At 47.0% G+C, this 18,108-nt stretch overlaps 1 protein-coding gene across 2 annotated transcripts; it reads right to left on the bottom strand.

Moving 5' to 3' along the window:
* Window positions 1-6,818: 6,818 nt before the first annotated feature.
* On the bottom strand, window positions 6,819-13,131 carry LOC122190113 (retinoic acid-induced protein 3-like). 2 transcript variants are annotated; one of them, XM_042889869.1, is made up of 4 exons: window positions 13,007-13,131; window positions 9,646-10,616; window positions 8,563-8,615; window positions 6,819-7,866 (listed from the first exon to the last, which is right to left on the bottom strand). In XM_042889869.1, exons 2-4 carry the CDS (start codon window positions 10,568-10,570, stop codon window positions 7,774-7,776), a joined length of 1,071 nt encoding a protein of 356 aa, XP_042745803.1. In that variant the 5' UTR covers window positions 10,571-10,616; window positions 13,007-13,131; the 3' UTR covers window positions 6,819-7,773. The 2 variants fall into 2 exon arrangements, with proteins under 2 accessions (XP_042745803.1, XP_042745804.1); XM_042889870.1 differs by lacking the exon at window positions 6,819-7,866 and adding an exon at window positions 8,112-8,215.
* Between the last annotated feature and the right edge of the window lie 4,977 nt (window positions 13,132-18,108).

Genomic DNA, 18,108 nt, shown 5'->3' with positions numbered 1-18,108 from the left:
CACGGTGTACTTGCTCTCCTCCAAGTTCTCTCATGCTATTTCCATGGCAACTCCATATAATGATGACTCCCACTGATTTTCTTCTTTTATCTGTTATTTTGGTCTCAGATAGTGATGGAGCTGAGAAGTGTGTTTCTTTCACACTATTTGATGCCCATCGTCAGCTAAAAGTAAATAATGTCCTCATTCTTCAGACCTTTAGGAAGTGCAGTTAGTTCATGGCGCTTTTGGGAATTCACCTGCAGAGCTGGAAAGGGCTGAGATAGGAAAAGCAGTGCTGCAGATGCTCAAAGAAAACTGGAGATGATGAATGCTTGCTGTCAGCCCAGGTGACAGGAGTGCCTCCCAGCCATGCCTTCCCCACGCCTTGGTAGAGGCAAAGTAGGAGGCCACAGTGCAACGGGGAATGGATGGTTTGGGTGCAGGGAGCATCCCAGCTCACAGACAGGAGGTCACCCTGCAGGGCTGGAGGTGCTCCCACTCTCTGCTCACTGCTTATGTTCATGGACCTGATCTGGCTCACGAGATGGAAACAGGAGCTTCTCTCAGACAGAGACACCCTCGACCCAGTGCCTCCAGCTCGTGACTTCCTCTCTCTTATGAAATCTCTGCAGCGTGCTACTGCTGGGAGATTTTACACAGCAGAAATGTCAGGCATGCAGCCTGTTCTGGGAAATTCGTGCTTGTTTCATCTAGCTACTACAGTAGGACACAGGCTGCCCCCGCTCATTTCCCCACTGGGTCCCTCTTCCTGCCACCTTACAAAGAAATCAGGACAGTTTCAGATCTGAGACCTTTTGCTGCTTGACTTCACATGTCAGCTCCCAGCGACAGGAGTTAATCCCAAGGGAAAACAGAAAAGGAATCAGAAAATTTGTGCTATGTGCATCTCACAATTAAGACCACTTGCTCATTGCTCAGTGTGGAGAAAAGAATGAGGGCTCCATACCATGAGCCCTGCTTGGAAGCAATCCAGGTGTGAATGTGAGTGCAAGTGGCACTACGCATCGCACCTGGGCATGAGGTGACAGGCACCCAGGTGTGGAGAGATGATCTGCCCTCAGCCTTGTGCCCTGAAAAGACCAAACAGCCTTTCCCTGTCACACCAGCATGGGAAGACAAACACATGAAATGTCCCTAGTAGAAACCACGGGCGCACCAACCACACAAGAGGAGCACTGACAAATGCCAGACCTGAGGTCACCAACACAAACCTGAGCAGAGTGCCTTGTCTACTTGTGTGACTACCATCCCAACAATCACAACCAATTCCTCAACCCCTGGACCAGAACAGGTGGTGAAGACCTGGGGTTAAACAGCAGCATACCCCTCAAGGTCAGGCTGGAGGGGCTCTGAGCACCCTGACTGAGCTGTAGGTGTTGGACCAGATGATGTTTAAAGGTCCTTTTCAACTCAACTGATTCTATGATTCTGTGACACACTTCCAAACTCCCTTATAAAACATAATCAGTTTTTATGTTTCTTGTTTCCCAAGAGGTTGCTAAGACACATATACCCATAAAACTGATTCTTTCCAGCTCTAGACACACAGATAACTCTAATGTGAGAACTGAAGTCAAAGAAACTTTCCTAAGTGATTTTAAAAGCAAGAATTTAACTTTTTGTCCCAGATTCTCACTTCAAATACATCATCATGCTTTTATTAATTTCAGAGTGAACATTGTATGCACAGTTGGAGGTAGAACATGCCCCAAAAGCTGATTACCTGATTACTTGTAGAGTGCTCCATGAAAGAGTAATCAGAAGAAACACTATCAAGAGATACGTCTCTTTAGGATCTTGTAAAGGAGCATAAAGATTCCTCCAACATTTTCACATTCATTCAGTAAAGCAACTTCCACTTTTAGAAACTACTGTCAGACAATGAAGACAAATGCTATTCAAAAGAGAGGCAATATGCATAATGAAACCTGCAGAGCAGCCCTTCCTTTCCTCCCACCTCTCCTGACTCCAAAGTTTGGAAAAAATGATTTGGAGCCGGAACCAGGGCACTCACACTGATAAACCTGGCACTGGGACTCCTGCTGGATTAAAAACTTCGATGGCCACAAGACTTGAAGCACCAGTTTGGTGTGAACTCCCAGCAATGCCTTGGTTGCAGAACACTTCGTGCTCCATCCTCATCTAGCACAGTTGTACCACAGCCAGGCTGTGTGGTGCAACTGTACAGGGCTGAGCATTTGGAATGTCCACCATCTCTGGCTGTAGTTCTTTGCTGGTAGATTCCATCTCTTCTGGCTGACATCTTGTCTCTCAGATCCATTTTCTGGGCGCTGCACTATGTGGCCCAGATTGAAAGCACACTGTTTAACAGCCACAGAGGCACTTGAATACATCAAAGTAATGTGTCTCCTGTGCACATGTTACAAACAAGTCTGGGGCCAAAGCAGGTCTGGATTTGGAGCTGGCCTTTCACTGTGCTGTACTGCATGGCAGAGGATGCACATGAAGTGATGAGGCCCTCTTATTGAAGAAGCCTTTCAGATTGTGTTTAGAGCTGCACTTCAGCCCAGATTTGCAATCTCTCGCTGAACAGTGCTGACAGTAAAGCTACCTTTGCTGCAGGTTGAGACTTTACTGTGGAACAGACATGATCACATGTGGGTGAGCACACCTTGGCCCACCAGACTCACAGCCCAACAGTGCCATAGAATCATTAAGGTAAGAAAAGACCACAAAGATCATCCAGCCAACCGTCAGCCCACCATCACCATGCCCACTAACCACATCCCTCAGTGCCACATGTAGCATACCATGCTGCCAGAAACTCCCAGATAGATCTGTCATTCAGGAAAAATCACGCACCCCCCCCCCCCCCCAAAAAAAAAAAAAAAAAAAAAAAAAAAAAAAAAGCAAACTGTGCCCAAAATAAAACAAGCTCAGTGGAGCTTTTTGTATCATTGTGTAAAGCAAGCCAAATGCCACGGCAGGAAATCATCCTTTTTAGGCTGGAAGGTTTGAGGTTTGGTGTGTGGTTTTTATTTATTTATTTTAATTTATAGGAAGATGCCGAGTCAAATAATTAAATCAAAATTAAAGTTAAATAATTCCGAAACAAAAAATCCAAATTTTACTAAAGTTCAAAGAAAGGCCACGACTTTTTTTTTTTTTTTTTTTTTTTTTTTTGACACGTTTAGTATGAAAGCTACAATGAGTTGCACTGCCAACCTGACGAGAACTGCCCCGTCCCTTATCTTATTTAATTAACCACAAGCAGCACTCCAGCGTGTTGGCGTTCCTCCAGTCTCACGGAGGCGGAGACGCCCCCAGCCTCCGGGCCAGCGCCCCCAGCCCCGGCTCCCCAGCCCTCGCCTACGCGCCGGGGACGGCTCCACGAAGCAACAGCGCCACCGTGCGGCCGTATATCGTCACTGCGCCCCTTGCCTCGCCGCCGCGCCCTCAGGACTGGAGACCTAAGAGCAGCCTCTACACCCTGCCTCATTTCCTTTTTCCTTCCTCCTTTTTCCTTTTTCTTTTTTTCTTTCTATTTTTTTTTTTAACTTTCTCTCTTGTCTTTTTTCCTTTTTTTTTTTTTTTTCCTTTTTCCTTTTTTTTCCTTTATTTTTTTCCTTTTCTTTTTCCCCTTTATTTTTTTCCTTTTCTTTTTCCCCCTCCCCTTCCCCAGCAGGTAGGTATGTTCACTGAGTCAAAAACACTGCCTGGGTCCTTTTGTTCTCTTGTCTATACATCTGGAGAAGAGGATGCTCAGGGGATACCTTATCACTCTAAAATTGCCTGAAAAGAGGTTGTAGAGAGGTGGGAGTTGGCCTCTTCTCCCAGCTAACAGTGATTGAATGAGAAGTAATGGCCTCAAGGTGCATGACGGAGGGGTCAAGTTGGATGTTAGGAAACATTTCATCTCAGAAAAAGTGGTACAGCAGTGGCACAGGCTGCCCAGGAAGGCTGTGGAGTCACCATCCCTTTAGGTATTCTATTACCATGTGGATGAGGCACTGAGGATCATGATAGCGGGCATGGTGGGGATGGGCTGATGGTTGGACTAGATGATCTTAGAGACTTTTCCAACCTTAAGGATCCTGTGATTCTATTATTTCATCCACTATTTTCAGCACTTATTTGCATTTCTGGTCCAGCATTTGAGACTCATTGCAGATCGCTTTGGAGGAAAACAGCAGACATCACATTCTGTCAGAGGCAAGGCATTCTGTTTCAACTCCTGAATAAATTATTAGACAACAACATGCATGTTTTGTAAGCCACAACCTTTGCTTTTCCCTCATATGTACCTGCTAGTGGTTTGATTTGAGAAGCTCCTCACCAGGTGGAGCCCTGGCTGACTCTGAAGAGGCATCTGGTCCCTCCAGACAAGGTAAATCAGGATGGCATCTCCTGCCTGGCACAGAATCACAGAATCACAGAATCACAGAATCACCCGGGTTGGAAGGGACCCCAAGGATCATGTAGTTCCAACCCCCCTGCCTAGCAGGGCCACCAAACATACACATTTAGATCTGGTTGCCCAGGACCCCATCCAACCTGGTCTTAAACACGTCCAAGGACGGGGCATCCACACAGAAAAGAGCACTCCTTGTAGGTATCGCAGTACTCCACTTGTCACCATAGTGAAGGCAAAGCAAACACCAGATTCCCCAGAAAGGTGGAGCAAGTCACCTGGCATGTTGACTTTCAGGGAGGGAGAGGATCCCACATAGGTCTGTGCTGCGTGCACAAGGGTGAGTGTGCTGCAGGCAGAGAGAAGGAACAGCAGCAATCTCAGGCCCACGTGGGGCATCAGGGTGGCTGGAGTGGGGTAGGGACCCCTCCTCTCCAAGAGACAGTTCCCATGGTTGGTAACCTAGGAAGGGCTTAGATCCATCAAACACAAAAAGCCTTCAGTATCTCACCAACCCCAGCCTGGGTATAGTGATGCTGACAATATGGTTCCCAAGTGCTGGGCTTGCTGATGACGAGGAACATGTCTTCTCTGACTTCTGCCATGAGAAAGATGTCACATGCCAGCAGGGACCCTTGGGCTTCCTGGTGTCCCACCAGGAGGGGCACTTGCAGCTCTCAGCTCACAGTTGGCCTTGGTTGCTGCTTCTGGCCTCTGTTCACCTGCCTTAGAGATGAAACCTCACGACTGAAAAGCTCCTACTATTTATAGCCATATAAGTTCCTCCAGGGCAATGGGATTAACTGGGTGATAGCCCAGTGATGTGTGCTCATGGCAATTTAGGCCAGGAACATGCCAGGCTGCATGAGTAAGTGTGATGTCAGCAAGGTGAGAGAGGTGGTTCTTCTCCTTTAGTTAGGTCTTGGGAGGCCGTATCTGTAGCACTGTACCTGGTTTTGTCTTCTCTCTGCAGCAGAGACTGAGCAAGATGCATGTCTAGCAGAGGCCCCCTGAGATATCTGGTGGCTGGTGGAGCACATCACCAGAATGAGAGACCCAGGGAGCTGCTCAGCCTCAGAGAAGAAAGGCAAAGGGGGATCCAGTTGCTGTTGGCTATTAAGTAAATGAGGTCTATAGCAAAGATGGGGCCAGGCTTTTCTTAGAAGTGCACAGAAAGGACAAGAGGTGACAGGCACAAGCTGCAATTAGGAAAATTCTGATTAGACACAAAGAAAATGTCCAAATGAGAATAATCAGATCTCCATCTTTGGAGATAGTCAAAGCTTAACTTGGTCAAGGCCCTCACAACCTGGTCTGGTTCTCAAGTGAGACCTGCTCAGGGCTGGATCACTCCCGAGGTCCCACCTGACCAAAACCTTTGTGTAGCTGCGATTCTGATAAAATGCAGAGAAGGGCTGGAAACAAGAAGGGGCAGCAGAAACACCCGCTCTGTGCACAACCTGAGTCACCCTGTACACTGCTATGTCTTGAATATCAAAACAGGGAGGGAAACAGGCAGCAGCATAAAAGATATATAAGGCAGGGAGGAAAGGGAGCGCTGTATGTCATCCATTGCTTGGGAGATGGAGCCTTTTGGACATTGTGACCCTTGTGAACAGTGAGGTCCTTTCCCAACATCACCTGCCCTGCGCTCTGCCCCAAATTCTTATGGCACCCCTTGTGCCTGTATTTGCCCAGGTGCATGGAACCCTGGAGAGGTCGTGGTGACACTGCTGTTCCTTACCCTTCTCCTGTGACACTCTGACCTACAGATGCTAAAAAAAGCCCAGCATAATGCCTCCTCCACACTCTTGTTTCTTTCAGGACTGGCCCATCCTGCCTCACCAGTTTGATATTACATACTACAGGGCACTGTGTGTGACTAAGTGGCCATCTGGGTTGGATAGCAACAATAAGAAAAAGGGAAACTGCTGCTTTCCCAAAAAGCTTCCCCTGGAGATCTGTGGGGCAGCACCATCCCTTCCCAGCCTGCGCCCAGTGCCACTGAGATCTTCTGGCAGTTAAATCAGCCCTCACCTGAGTTATCAGTAACGAACTATTGCAGGTCAGTACTTGAGCCAGCATATAGTGGTTTAAAAATGACTTTGAAATATACTGTAAATCCACAGAGTGGGGAAGAACAATTCTGCAAAGCAGCATTCACAGTAACAATCAATTAATCACAAAAATCATTGTCCCCTGCACTGAGTGTCCATAGTATCTCTCATCCCTCCTTATTATATTGCCTCAAGGCCAAGGTGCATTTCTGCTTCCAAATAAAATGTTATTTGTGTGCAGCACATCACAAAAATATGTTTTCACAGGCTCAATGAAATATCTACAAGCTTCCTTCCTACTCCCAGTAATGCAAATATCCAAAGGTGCTGCTGCCAACACACCAGTTGTAAGGGGAACCCTACCCCCAAGGAACCACACCGGTCTCTCAAAGTCAGGTTGTTTTTATTAATTAAATATCCCATATACAAAGAACTAAATAAATACATAGCTGTGTCAGACGCCAGCATACCACACACACCCACTTGGAGAGCTGTGTGTCTGTATATGAAATACCACAGTAAGCTATTTGCTGAATGCAAAGCAGGATGCGGAGTGATTCAGCTCTGTAGGGCGCAGTCCTTGCAGCACATGGGCGGGCACATGTGTGCACACGCTCGTGTGCACTCATCCCTGGGACAAAGCAAATCCTCCGTAACCTGGCTGCTCGAGAAATGTTGGTGATAATGCCGCAGAAACACTCGAGAGGAGGCAGATCTCAGGATGGGGATATTGCAGGCAGCTGCAGAAGAGTGATTTTGACTGCAGGATCCCACAGGTTGGGATGGTCAGGAGGGTCTGTGGGGTATGGCAAGCCCTGGGGGTGCTCCGCTGGAGCGTGTGGTCAGGGGTCAGAGCTGGGGAGGCGAGTAATACTCAAGAGCAAATCAGAAAATGTGTCAGGGCAAAGAGGTGGGGGTGTTTCAATGCTGGTACCCACAGTGTACTTGCAGGTGGGCAGCAGTTGGGACACGGAGCGCTGGTGCTGCTGCTCCTTTTCTCATGACAGATGTGGGGCTCAGGCAGACATGTGGGCCAGTCTGGGACAGAGCAGGCCATGGGCCCAGCTGGTGAACTTCCTGCTGCTCTAGCCCTGCAGCATTCCTGCTGGAAATAGGCCAGGGCATGCTCTTCCCAGAATGAGCTCCAACCCACGTAGAAACGATTGCCACAGCCGTGTCTGAGAGGTGTCTTCCAGTAATGAGAGGGGTGCTGGTGGGAAAACTGAGGGAAAACAGGGCTTCTCGTTGTCAGCCTTGCCAGTGTGGGTCTGAGTCTGTCTCTTCTGTGGGATCAGCACTGTCACTGAGTGGCCTTTAGTCCCTTTGCTCCCCGCACAGCTGCTACATGGGGCCTTTCCCACCAGTGTAGTCATGGTATGGGCTTGGGTGGGCTTTGGCCCGAGGGAGGGAGAAATCATTCTTTGCGTCAAGGGTCTGAAAAGGAAGCGAGGCAGTTTTTACTTTTAAAAGATGGAAAAAGTAATAGAATAGAGCTAAAAAACAAAAACAAAAACAGGGAAGGGAGAAATGGAATGGGAGGTTTCTCAAGAGTGTGACTGATGACACTGTAGAAGAGGATCCTGGTATGGCAAACCAGTTATTGAGATGTGTCACCAGAGGACATGGGAGAACATGGCGTGAGCTGCTGGATCTGGCCAGGCTGTGTGCTGGAGGAGGACTGGTGAGTGCACATAGCGTGACACAGGGTGACGCAGACTGCCGCTCTGGATCTGCATGACAACTTGCAGTCTGACAGCTGATGGGAATACATTCAGGCCATGGGCTGGGGAGAGAAGTACAGACTACTGAGAAAAGGGCACAGTCTTCTGCAGGAACCCTGCTCCAAGAGAGAAGTTCTTACACAATGTCAAATCAATATATATCGAAAACTATCACCTGAGATTTTGCCTTGGGGTTTCTCCCACCTGCCATGTTCAGAGACAAGCAGCAGCTCTCTCCTCCCAGCCACAGACACCTCCATGAGTGCAGTGTCATGGCATCATCTGATCCAATGGGAAGCATCCACCTGCCTCTGCAGAGACTGCTCTGGACCTATCTGGTTTTGCCCCCTCTCCTTCCCTTCTAGTCAGCCCCTGAACAGAAGCCTGCATCAGAGGGCTGTGAGCTTACCTTCATCTGGAGGTGAGCAGAGTACGGGGAGTAGCCGGTGCCTTCCTTATTTCCTAAGTCACAAAACAAAATGGGAGAAAATTTCATGAACTATTATTACATGGTAGCTTGGAAATAGCACGTCAAGGGAGACTTAAACAGCCCGTGGCTCACATTAGCAGCTGCTTTTAGACTGACCAAGCTCTATGCAACATGCAGTCAGGAATGCATTAAAATCCACTGGTGAGTTTCTTGTTGAATATTTCCATGTGAAAGCAGAACTGACTGGTATTGTAAATAACAGGACAGAGGTGGCCTTGGAGTTTAGATCACCTCATGTTGCCTCATGATTACCACCCTCATCTCCAGCCAAATCCCTCCCACTAGCATGCACCAGACCCCCTCAGCAGTATTCCCTGGGAGATCACACCCTTTCTCCACTACTCTCTAACAGACTGGGATGTCTGACTGCAGGGGGCAAATGTGATCTCAAGAGCAGATTCACTGGGAGGTCAGTCACACCTCCTACACATAACTTTGGGATGCCTCAACTGATAAAAACTTTTGCTTTTTCCAAAAACTGTATGAGATCTGTACAGTAAAAAAGACCTCCATGCTTCCTTTTTGGGTGATGGATTTTTTTTTAATTTTTTTTTTTTTTTTTTTTTTTTTTTTAAATGGATCATGGGAACAAGGTCAGAACTGGAAGAAAAAATCTCCCAAGTATAACCTGGAGAAGTCTCAAGTGCTGAAGCATTGCTAAGAGACAATAAAAAACTTTCCTGAATTTTTATCTGAGCTTTCCAGACCTAATAGAGTCATAGGGAATTACATCTCAGTCCTGACACCCAGGAAGTCCCTTATTCAGTCATTCCTCCTACACATCTGCAGCTTCTGCTCCGATCTGTACTCTTTTCCTTTGTCTGTCTGAAAATTCGTTTTCACTTGCATTTCTTCATCAGCCTTAAACTTTTGTCTTTCTTACTTCTAAACTACTCATCATTTTCAAGCTCTTTTCTTTTTAGCTCTTCTACCTTTTTTAACTTGTGAGAATTGCATCTGTGCTTAGGGCTGGGGGCAGTGCAGTCAATCAATTCATCATACCTTGCACAATTTCATCTTGGGTGTAGGCATGGTTGTCCACTCCAGCCGCCTGCTTTATGAACGTGGGTTGGCAGAATTCATTTTCTGGAGGGTAGTCCTCCAGCTTGAGAGGGGCAGTGAGGAAACAAATTTCAGGGATGATATACATTATCAAGAAGACCCATCCATTGGACACCAGAGCAATGGCCACAACAGGATCATCCCAATTAGTTTTCCCTAAAGATTGGTTGCCCCTTGTGAGCATAGTGATCCACACAACCCAAATGGCAATGGAGAACAGGACAGTGACAAAGATGTGTGCTCCATGTCTCTTCCAGCTCTTACGCGGCCCACAGAATGTGAACATGGAAACCAGGAAGGTCAAAGCCATCAAGAAGAGCACATAGATCAGAAGCATGACAAAGTCCTTGTTGGCCTTCTCTGAATCCATAGTCAAAAAAATGTTTCTATCTTTTACCATCATGGTGACTAGGTATTCAATGTTGATCACAACTTGCACCAGAGCAAAGGAAACAATTAGTAGCAGCAACACTAGCCAGGAGAAGGACTTTTTTCCTCTCACTAGTCTGACGAGATTGGAGGCATGGGTGAGGAGGCAGGAGAAGCAGAGTGCAAAGAGGACTCCAAACAGGAAGAAGCGAGTGGGGCGAATCCTGCCATTGCTTCTAATAATGAAGGCAAAAGTGATGCCAAAAATGCCGAGTGTGCCTAAGAGGAAGAAGAAATAGATGGAGACCATGTGCCTCTTGCTCTTATCTGGGATTTTACAGATGAGGAACAAGAGGGAGCAAATGAGGAAAACGGTGACAAGGACTCCAGCTGCAGCCAGCGACTCCAGGACAATCCCCCAGGCCTGATCCATGTCACAAAGTAGGTAATAGTCAGCATGGATGCTGCCGCAACCTCGAGGAGGTGATGCTGTCATCTTGATGTCTTCTTGAGCAAATTCACAAAGAAATGTTTCCTCAAAGCTGTGGAAATATAAAAGACATAGGCCGTTGGATCAACAACCTGGGTGCTGCAGCAGTGGGGAATGAGAGGCAGGATGGACATCCATTCCCACCTCACTGGGCAAGGACACCACAGTGCTAAAGACATGTGGCTGTGGCAGCTTAGCCATCTCCTTGCTTGGCATTGGCTCTCTATCAGGAGCAAGCCAAACCCTTCAGCAGGTGATGATTCACCTTGGAAGTCCACCACACCATGCCTGGGGTTGTCAATGTCGTGGCAGCATAGACAGCAAGGGGAAAGTGAGGCTCTTTCATGGGGCAAAGAGGCTGAACTGCTTTGTCACTTTTGTCCCAGGTGATACAAGAGCAAGTTAGTCATAGTCACATTTACACCCTTTTGCTGGATTTAAACAACATCAGTACCTGGCACCAGTGAGCTCCAGAGGTGAGCACTACAGAACAGGAAATTATTCATCTTGTTTTCCTTCTGTTACTTTCTCTGAAACACCCGTGGCTTTGGTTTACGGTATGAGTGAAAGGCCCTGCAGATAGCATACCTGGATACCTCCAGCACAGTTCCTCTCACTCCGAATTGAACAGCAAATACAGGAAACCAACCATTAGCCACAAACACACAGTCCTTCTTCAGGATAGCACAGCAAAAACAACTATCCCAGACATCTCAGTCCCCTCCCCAGTCTATTGCCTTGTGTGGCTAGAGAACCAACATGTCAGAGCCAATGCTGGCACCACATGAGGAGGACCGAACAAGTTACTGCTTGAGAAGCCCATGAGCCAAGGATGCACAAGGTCTTCCAACACATCTAGCACACTCCTGCTGTCTCATCGTGAAGAGGTAAGTGCTGGCTGAATAAGCCTGAGGTAAGGCTGTCTCGACAGGGGATCACAGGGCTATTTGGCTGAGCCCTGCCCATTTCCTCAGGGGATTAAGTTGCTGAATCCTTTCTAAGCCTAAAGCACATCCAAACACCACTGCATGAGGATGCTGGACACTGCATGGCACTGAATGAATTTAGATCCCAAGGCAGGTAGTGCTTTCGAGGTGCCAAATTATGCAGTCAGACTTAGACTCTAAAATCTCTCAGAATGGAGGTTTAAATACAATGTCAGCATTAAACAGGAGGGAATCTCTCTTTAATGGTGACCTGCACTAGAAAACCAAGGGTTTTCTTTTCTGACATACAAAGAAAAAATGAGCTGATCTTGCAAAATTTAGTGTTTTGTTCTCCCTGTGCCATTTACTTCGATTCCCCCCCATCCAGAACAACATACTTCAATTACCAGGCTAGTTCAAAAGACAGATTCCAGGGAGGTGAGGTTGAGTCCTCAGTAAATGGCATCTGACCCAACCAAGGGATAAACAAAGGGGGAAAACATCACTGAATCACTCTCGAGCCTCACATAACCCTCAATGTTACTTAATTAGAAATAGTGGAATGTATTTCCAGCTTTTAACATCACCATGTTAAAGGAGATGTGCAGCTCTTCAAAAAGCTGCCTGCAGTGAAATGCAAAATATGCAAGCATGCTGGAATCTCATGGAGAGAACAGAGCTGGTGAACAATGCATGCAGGAGTGTTTGAAGATCATTGTTTACAAATGATTTTTGAACAACACTCGCACAGATAGCTGAGAGCTATTTGGACATTTGTGAAAAATCAAAAATGAACATTCTGGAAAAACTAGATAGCTGCAATTTTACCCACAGAAAGTTACTGTTGATCAGATTAGCTTATCTCTTCACTCCTCCGACACATACAGGTCAGTGACAGCTGGAGGCATCCCAGGGCAGCACAGAGCACAGCCCTGCTGCAGGTCCTGACTGGGGCAATTACGATTGTAGCAGATAAGAAGGATAGAAGCTCATTGTCTTGAACTATTGGGCCACTTGCACTGATCTCTACACCCTTTTCTTTTTTTCTAGCATGGATGTCCTTCGGGGCACGAAGAGGCTCTGACCTGTCTTGCTTTTCCCAGAAGCAGAGCTTGCCCATCTAGCGCCTGCATGAGCACTTGGGATTTCCTCGGGTTTCTGCAGTCTGTGCAAGGAAGCGTGTGCTGTGGTAACTTCATGCTGTTGCATCTACATCACAGCTCACCCCGAACTATTGTCCTCACTGTAGTGCTGACTCTTCTCCCTCCAGGCTGTGCCTCCTCTCTCATTCATGCTTTTGCATAAAACATGCCCATCCAACAGAAAATTTCAATCACATCCCAGGAGTGTTTGCCCCGGCTCCAGCTGCCTGTCTCAAGTTGGAGCCAGGGCTGGCTCTGTTCACTGTGACACCCCATGCCCCCTCCTCTCCCACCCTCATGGATGAGGTCTTGCTGCCATCCCACCCCAGAGCAAGGGTCTGTCCTGGATCCTGCAGGACATTGTCTGGAATTACCTTGGTGGATCCTGCCCTGAGAAGGCAGCAGGGAGAATCCGGCTGGAAGAGGCTACCTCTTAGCACACCAGTAACAGCCACTTCCACTCCTGTGAACCCAGCGGAGAAACAGCCCTGCGCTCACGCTCCTTGGGAGCTTTAAAGGCTGGATGGTTGCGGAGGTGTGGCCAAGCACGCCTATTCCAGTTCCACTACCTCTCCGACGCTGCTACGAAAATATGGTCCCTGTGCCAGGAAATGAAGTCAGACTTCCTGACGTCGGCAGGGCAGTCACCTCTGTGACAGGGTGGGGATAGAGCCTCTGTCTGCCCCAGCCCAGGTTTGGCTGAGTGCTGCTCAGCCAGGCGTCTGATAAGGCTCCTTTGGCTGCTGGTGCCTGTGGACCATGGCTGGGAAAAGCAGCGTGCCCCTTACATACTCCAAGTCCTACGCCTACGAGTGTGCTTTCTGACCTGTGCTTGTAAGATGGAAATGGAGGTCTTGGGATGAAGATAACCCTACAGCACATGAAACAAGGGCACCTGCAAGCCCAGCTCAAGACAGCTTCCTCCGGGATCCTGCTGCAACACAGTCTGTGCACATCCCATCATCTCACTGCTCCCACAGGCAGGAAGATTCCCCCGGGCAGCTTGCCTTTCACGGCAGCACAGCTCCTCCAAGCACTAAGCCACAGTATCCACAGTGCTCCACAAACAGCGAAGAGATGGCAATGACAAATTCTCCCTTGCCCTACATTGCATCTCTGGTCTGACACACTAATCGGGACAGTCCCTTATGAAACTGGTGTGTCTTCATTAGGGTCATAACTTTGTCTGCTACTTCAAATGTTACTTACCAGGAATATTTTATTATTCTGATTAAGGAATTGACATCTGGGCCTATCCACAGCAAGCCCTGAACTCAGAAATCCCTCCCACCCTATGAAGGATATGATCCTCGCCAGCACTGTAGGAGTGGTTGTAAATCATAAAAAATCATTGAATCATAGATTATCTCAAGTTGGAAGTGACCCATAAGGAGCATCGAGTCCAACCCCTGGCTCCGCACAGTACCACCCAAAAAATCAGACCCTGTGTCAGAGAGTGTTACACAAACACTCCCTGAACTCCAACAGCTTGGGGCCACGACCACTGCCCCGGGGAGCCTGTTCCATGCCCATGCCGGGGGTCTGCCTATCTAGTGGTTATCTCACCTATACATTTATCCTTATTCTTTTGGTTGTGGGATGCTATCTCAGGTTTCTGAATGTCACACACAGAGATAGTCACAAAAACACGTAAAAATGTACTTTTCCTCTCTTGTACATGCACTAGAAGCATGTGCAGGAACTCTTGGCTCATTCAGTGAATGGCAGTGCTTGGTGCGTAACTGTGGGCTGGGCTGATCCTCATGTCCTTCATACTTTCATTTAACCGTAAAATCATGACGCTTTTTGCAGAGAGGCATACCAGGTTTTAAAATAATAATAACAATAATCTTATCATTTAAGTAGGTCCCTGGCTACGTGAGCCAGTCAAAGAAGGAGGCAGCTGCAAAAAATGAGAGGTGGAAAGGAAGGGGCGATGGAGACAAGTTTAGCACCGGTTCAGTGGGACCCAGCTGGCCAAAGAAGAAATCCTCAGAAGCTTTCAAAGGTCACCAGTTACTCGCCAATTTATTTGCATCTTGTCAGAGCACATTATGGACTGCTAGCTACTTTCCTTGTGTTTACACAGATACACAAAACCCCATAAAATCAGTGTGTCAAATTACATCAGGTTTGTGGGGAAAAATGAAGAAAAGATAAGAAGATTAACACTGACATTTTCCAGAACGCTTGAGAAATCCTTGCGAGTCAGTCATTAAACACAGCCTGTGCTTTCAAGATACTAATGCATGGGGCTGCACTTGTAAAAGCCATCCTCAGTGACCCAGGAGTCCAAGTGCTGCTGGCTCCTGGTAGCATGAGAAGTGGTGTTCATGGCCCTCATGTAGTGTGAGGGCAGTAGAGAAGCAGCTCTGGTCTACATCCACTAATTGTGAGCTGGGTATCTAAGTTCTCATTTGAGATGCCATAGGATACCCTGCCTGGCTCCTATCAGCTGCTCATGGGTTTTCCATACCTTCTGTATCATACTTTGAAGGTCTTTTCCAATCTAGATGATTTTGTGATTCGGAAATACCTGGCAACCTTGTGCAGATGTTTTGGATATACTCATGCACCTCAAATCACCTTACTAAGTGTTTCAATGGAGTTCTGAGGTTCCACTGGCTATTTCAGAGCTAAGATATCCAGTTTATGTGGATGGGGATGAGGATACTTACCAGACGGACTTTGTTCTGATGTATCAGCACTGACAAATATGAAAAGGTGTTGCAGAGTAACAATTACCAGCATGGGGTTGGCATATAGGATCACAGTATCACAGAATCATAAAGGTTGAAAAAGACTGCTAGGATCATCTAGTCCAATTGTCAGCCATCTCCAGCATGCCCACTAATCATGTTCCTCAGTGCCACATCCACAAGGCTCTGGAACACCTCCAGAGATGGTGATTCCACCACCTCCCTGGCACTGTGGGACATGGTGCTGATGAGCAGCCGATTGGACTAGATGATCCTAGCAGTCTTTTTCAACCTTTATGATTCTATGATTCTATGATACAGTAGCAAATTAACTTCCTTTAGCCATACCATGTCTCTGAACAGATAAGCTGGCTGCTGGTGAATGAGAGGAATTAGCAGCCGGGCTCTCCCTCTGTGTTGGCTCCACTCCTTTCGCCTTTCTCACTATTGGCATTGCCTGATCCTGGGTTGCCAATATCTGGTGCTGCCCACAGCACCCTGCAGCCTGGGGCCAGCCAGGTTTCACCAGCTGCAGCATGGAGCCACCCGCACAGGGCAGAGCACTGTGGCCTTTCTCACCTCAGCTAGGTCCAGGGGACAGAGAATGTCTGGGAGTTTTGGAGAGCGAGTTTGTAACTTTCATTAAACCAAGTAATAAAGCAATTAGAAGCCTAGGGAGTGACAGTGCACGGTGTTCTGTGATATGTTCAAACAATGTGTTTATTTTTGGTCAGTGATATTGGCTACACTGTGAATACTGTCACTCCTTCTGCTTAGCTACCTGTTCAGTACACTGACAACACAACAAACTCTCCTTGAAAAATCCCACCTCCAGCATGTAATCTCCTTCATGCTGTGCTAACAGTGCAACAGCCTCCACCCTGTCCTACCCCTTCCATTTCCTCCGTCTTTATATCAAATAAGAAATAAACAGTACAACACCCTTGGAAATAGTCATGGGGCAGAGAAATGGCCCAGAGGTGATAGACCAAGTGGTCAGCTCAGAGCACCCTCTCTTTAGCCAGTGCAAAGACAAAGGCAGCATTTGCCATTTCTGGGTGCCACCTCCTCACAAATTGGACTTTGTGCTGGAGTTCCCAACCATGAACTCCCTGTGCTCTGGTTCTGAAAGCAAGTTTTCAAGGCTTACCAAAAACCCCATCTAAACACTGAATAATTTTCCTTCGGAACTGAAATACTTGACACCAAGAAAGGAACGATTTCAAAGAAAAAGAAAAAAGAAAAAAGGAAAAAGGAAAAAGGAAAAGGAAAAGGAAAAGGAAAAGGAAAAAACTCATGGCAACATTCTTCAGAGCTGTTACTTACTTGCAGCCATCATCTCTTCCAAACTGCATGTATTGCTCCCCCATTTTGAGTTCCAGTAAGAAAATAAGTGTTTCAAATACATAACAGTGATGTGCTGCTTTGGCAGAGAGTGCCGGTTGGTGCTTCCTTCTCAGAAACTTCCTTCTATAAATGAGCTGGGTTTGGTCAATCTCTTTCTATTCCTGGCTTCTAAATGCCTGGATTCCTGGTACAGAGGGGATCATTTTCTGAGAAGATAAGAGATTTGTACAAGAAAAGGGCAAGAGGATTTGTTAAAATATTCAGGCCAGTGCACACTGGGAGATGGTTAGATCTGCCATTGCATGGGCGCTGTTGGCGACATGTTTTCCAAGACAGCTCTTCTGCTTGGAATCAGAGGCAGTGGCTTGGTTAAGAGGCTCTATAGAGGGTTGTTTCTGTGCAAGAAGCATTCCTGGGAATCAGGCTGCACACTAAATCTCTTTGCTCAGTGATACAGAAAATTCTGCTTTGAAGCTCCAGCTACCTTATCAAACACCACCACAATGACATAAAACAAAGCTGAGATCCAACACCAATTTTTCCTCCCACTTCAGACTTCATAAAACAAACAAACAAAACCTGCTGATAGGTTTTATTTTTCTATCAGTGTGCTGGTACTGATCTGTACCTCCACAACAGCCAGCAAAAAAAAATCCCAATACCTGGCATAAACTCGTCGCCTTTCCTGGCTAAATTATAAGAAATTCCACTGCATTTACACGCTTACTCTTAATCAGGCACATCCTGTTGGGTGATATGGCTGTGCACAAATCTGCTATTGGCTGCAGAACCATGGGATCAGTCAGCAGTTTCTGTCTGTGTGCTATCCAGCCAAAGCTAGTCAGTAATGATTCTTCGTGAAGGCAATGAGTTACAGTGAGAAAAAAATGTAAGGAACAAATGAAAGGTAAAATTGAGGACAATTGGTTCATAGGCTATCGCTCCTGCAGATTTTCTTGCAGTATGGAAGAGGTCCCCGTGACAGGCAGATTGTGATGGCTGGATGTCACCAGTCCCAACGTCACCTCTTGCAAAGCTACTGAAAAGCCACCTGTGAAAGTCAATGGGAAAATCAAGCAGGCTCCAAGAAGGTGTAACTAATGTATTTGATAACACACACAGCTTTGGTATCAGCCTTGGAGATGGAGTTTCCCTTCTGGATAGTTCAGTCTTTATGTTGTACTATAAGGCCAGTGGGCAGCTTTTCTGACCTCCAGGACAATACAAGCCCCAAAGTGCCTCAGATACTGCCTTGCTGGAGGTTTGGGACTACAGCTCATCGTTTTACTCCTCGCTCCACAACACATTCTTGAATGAATCTCCCAGCACAACGTTTGCCAGGAGAAATCAGTTGCACTGATGTGAGGATTTTTCTTCTTGTTTCCTCCAGTCCTACCTGCTGATGACAACTGATGCTTTATGTACCTCCA

The sequence above is a fragment of the Lagopus leucura genome, unplaced genomic scaffold, assembly GCF_019238085.1.
Source record: "Lagopus leucura isolate 7727_CA_CO unplaced genomic scaffold, USGS_WTPT01 Super-Scaffold_100159, whole genome shotgun sequence".
Classification (NCBI taxonomy): domain Eukaryota; kingdom Metazoa; phylum Chordata; class Aves; order Galliformes; family Phasianidae; genus Lagopus; species Lagopus leucura.
Note: the sequence above shows the minus strand (reverse complement) of the source record. Positions and strands in the feature narration are given on the sequence as shown.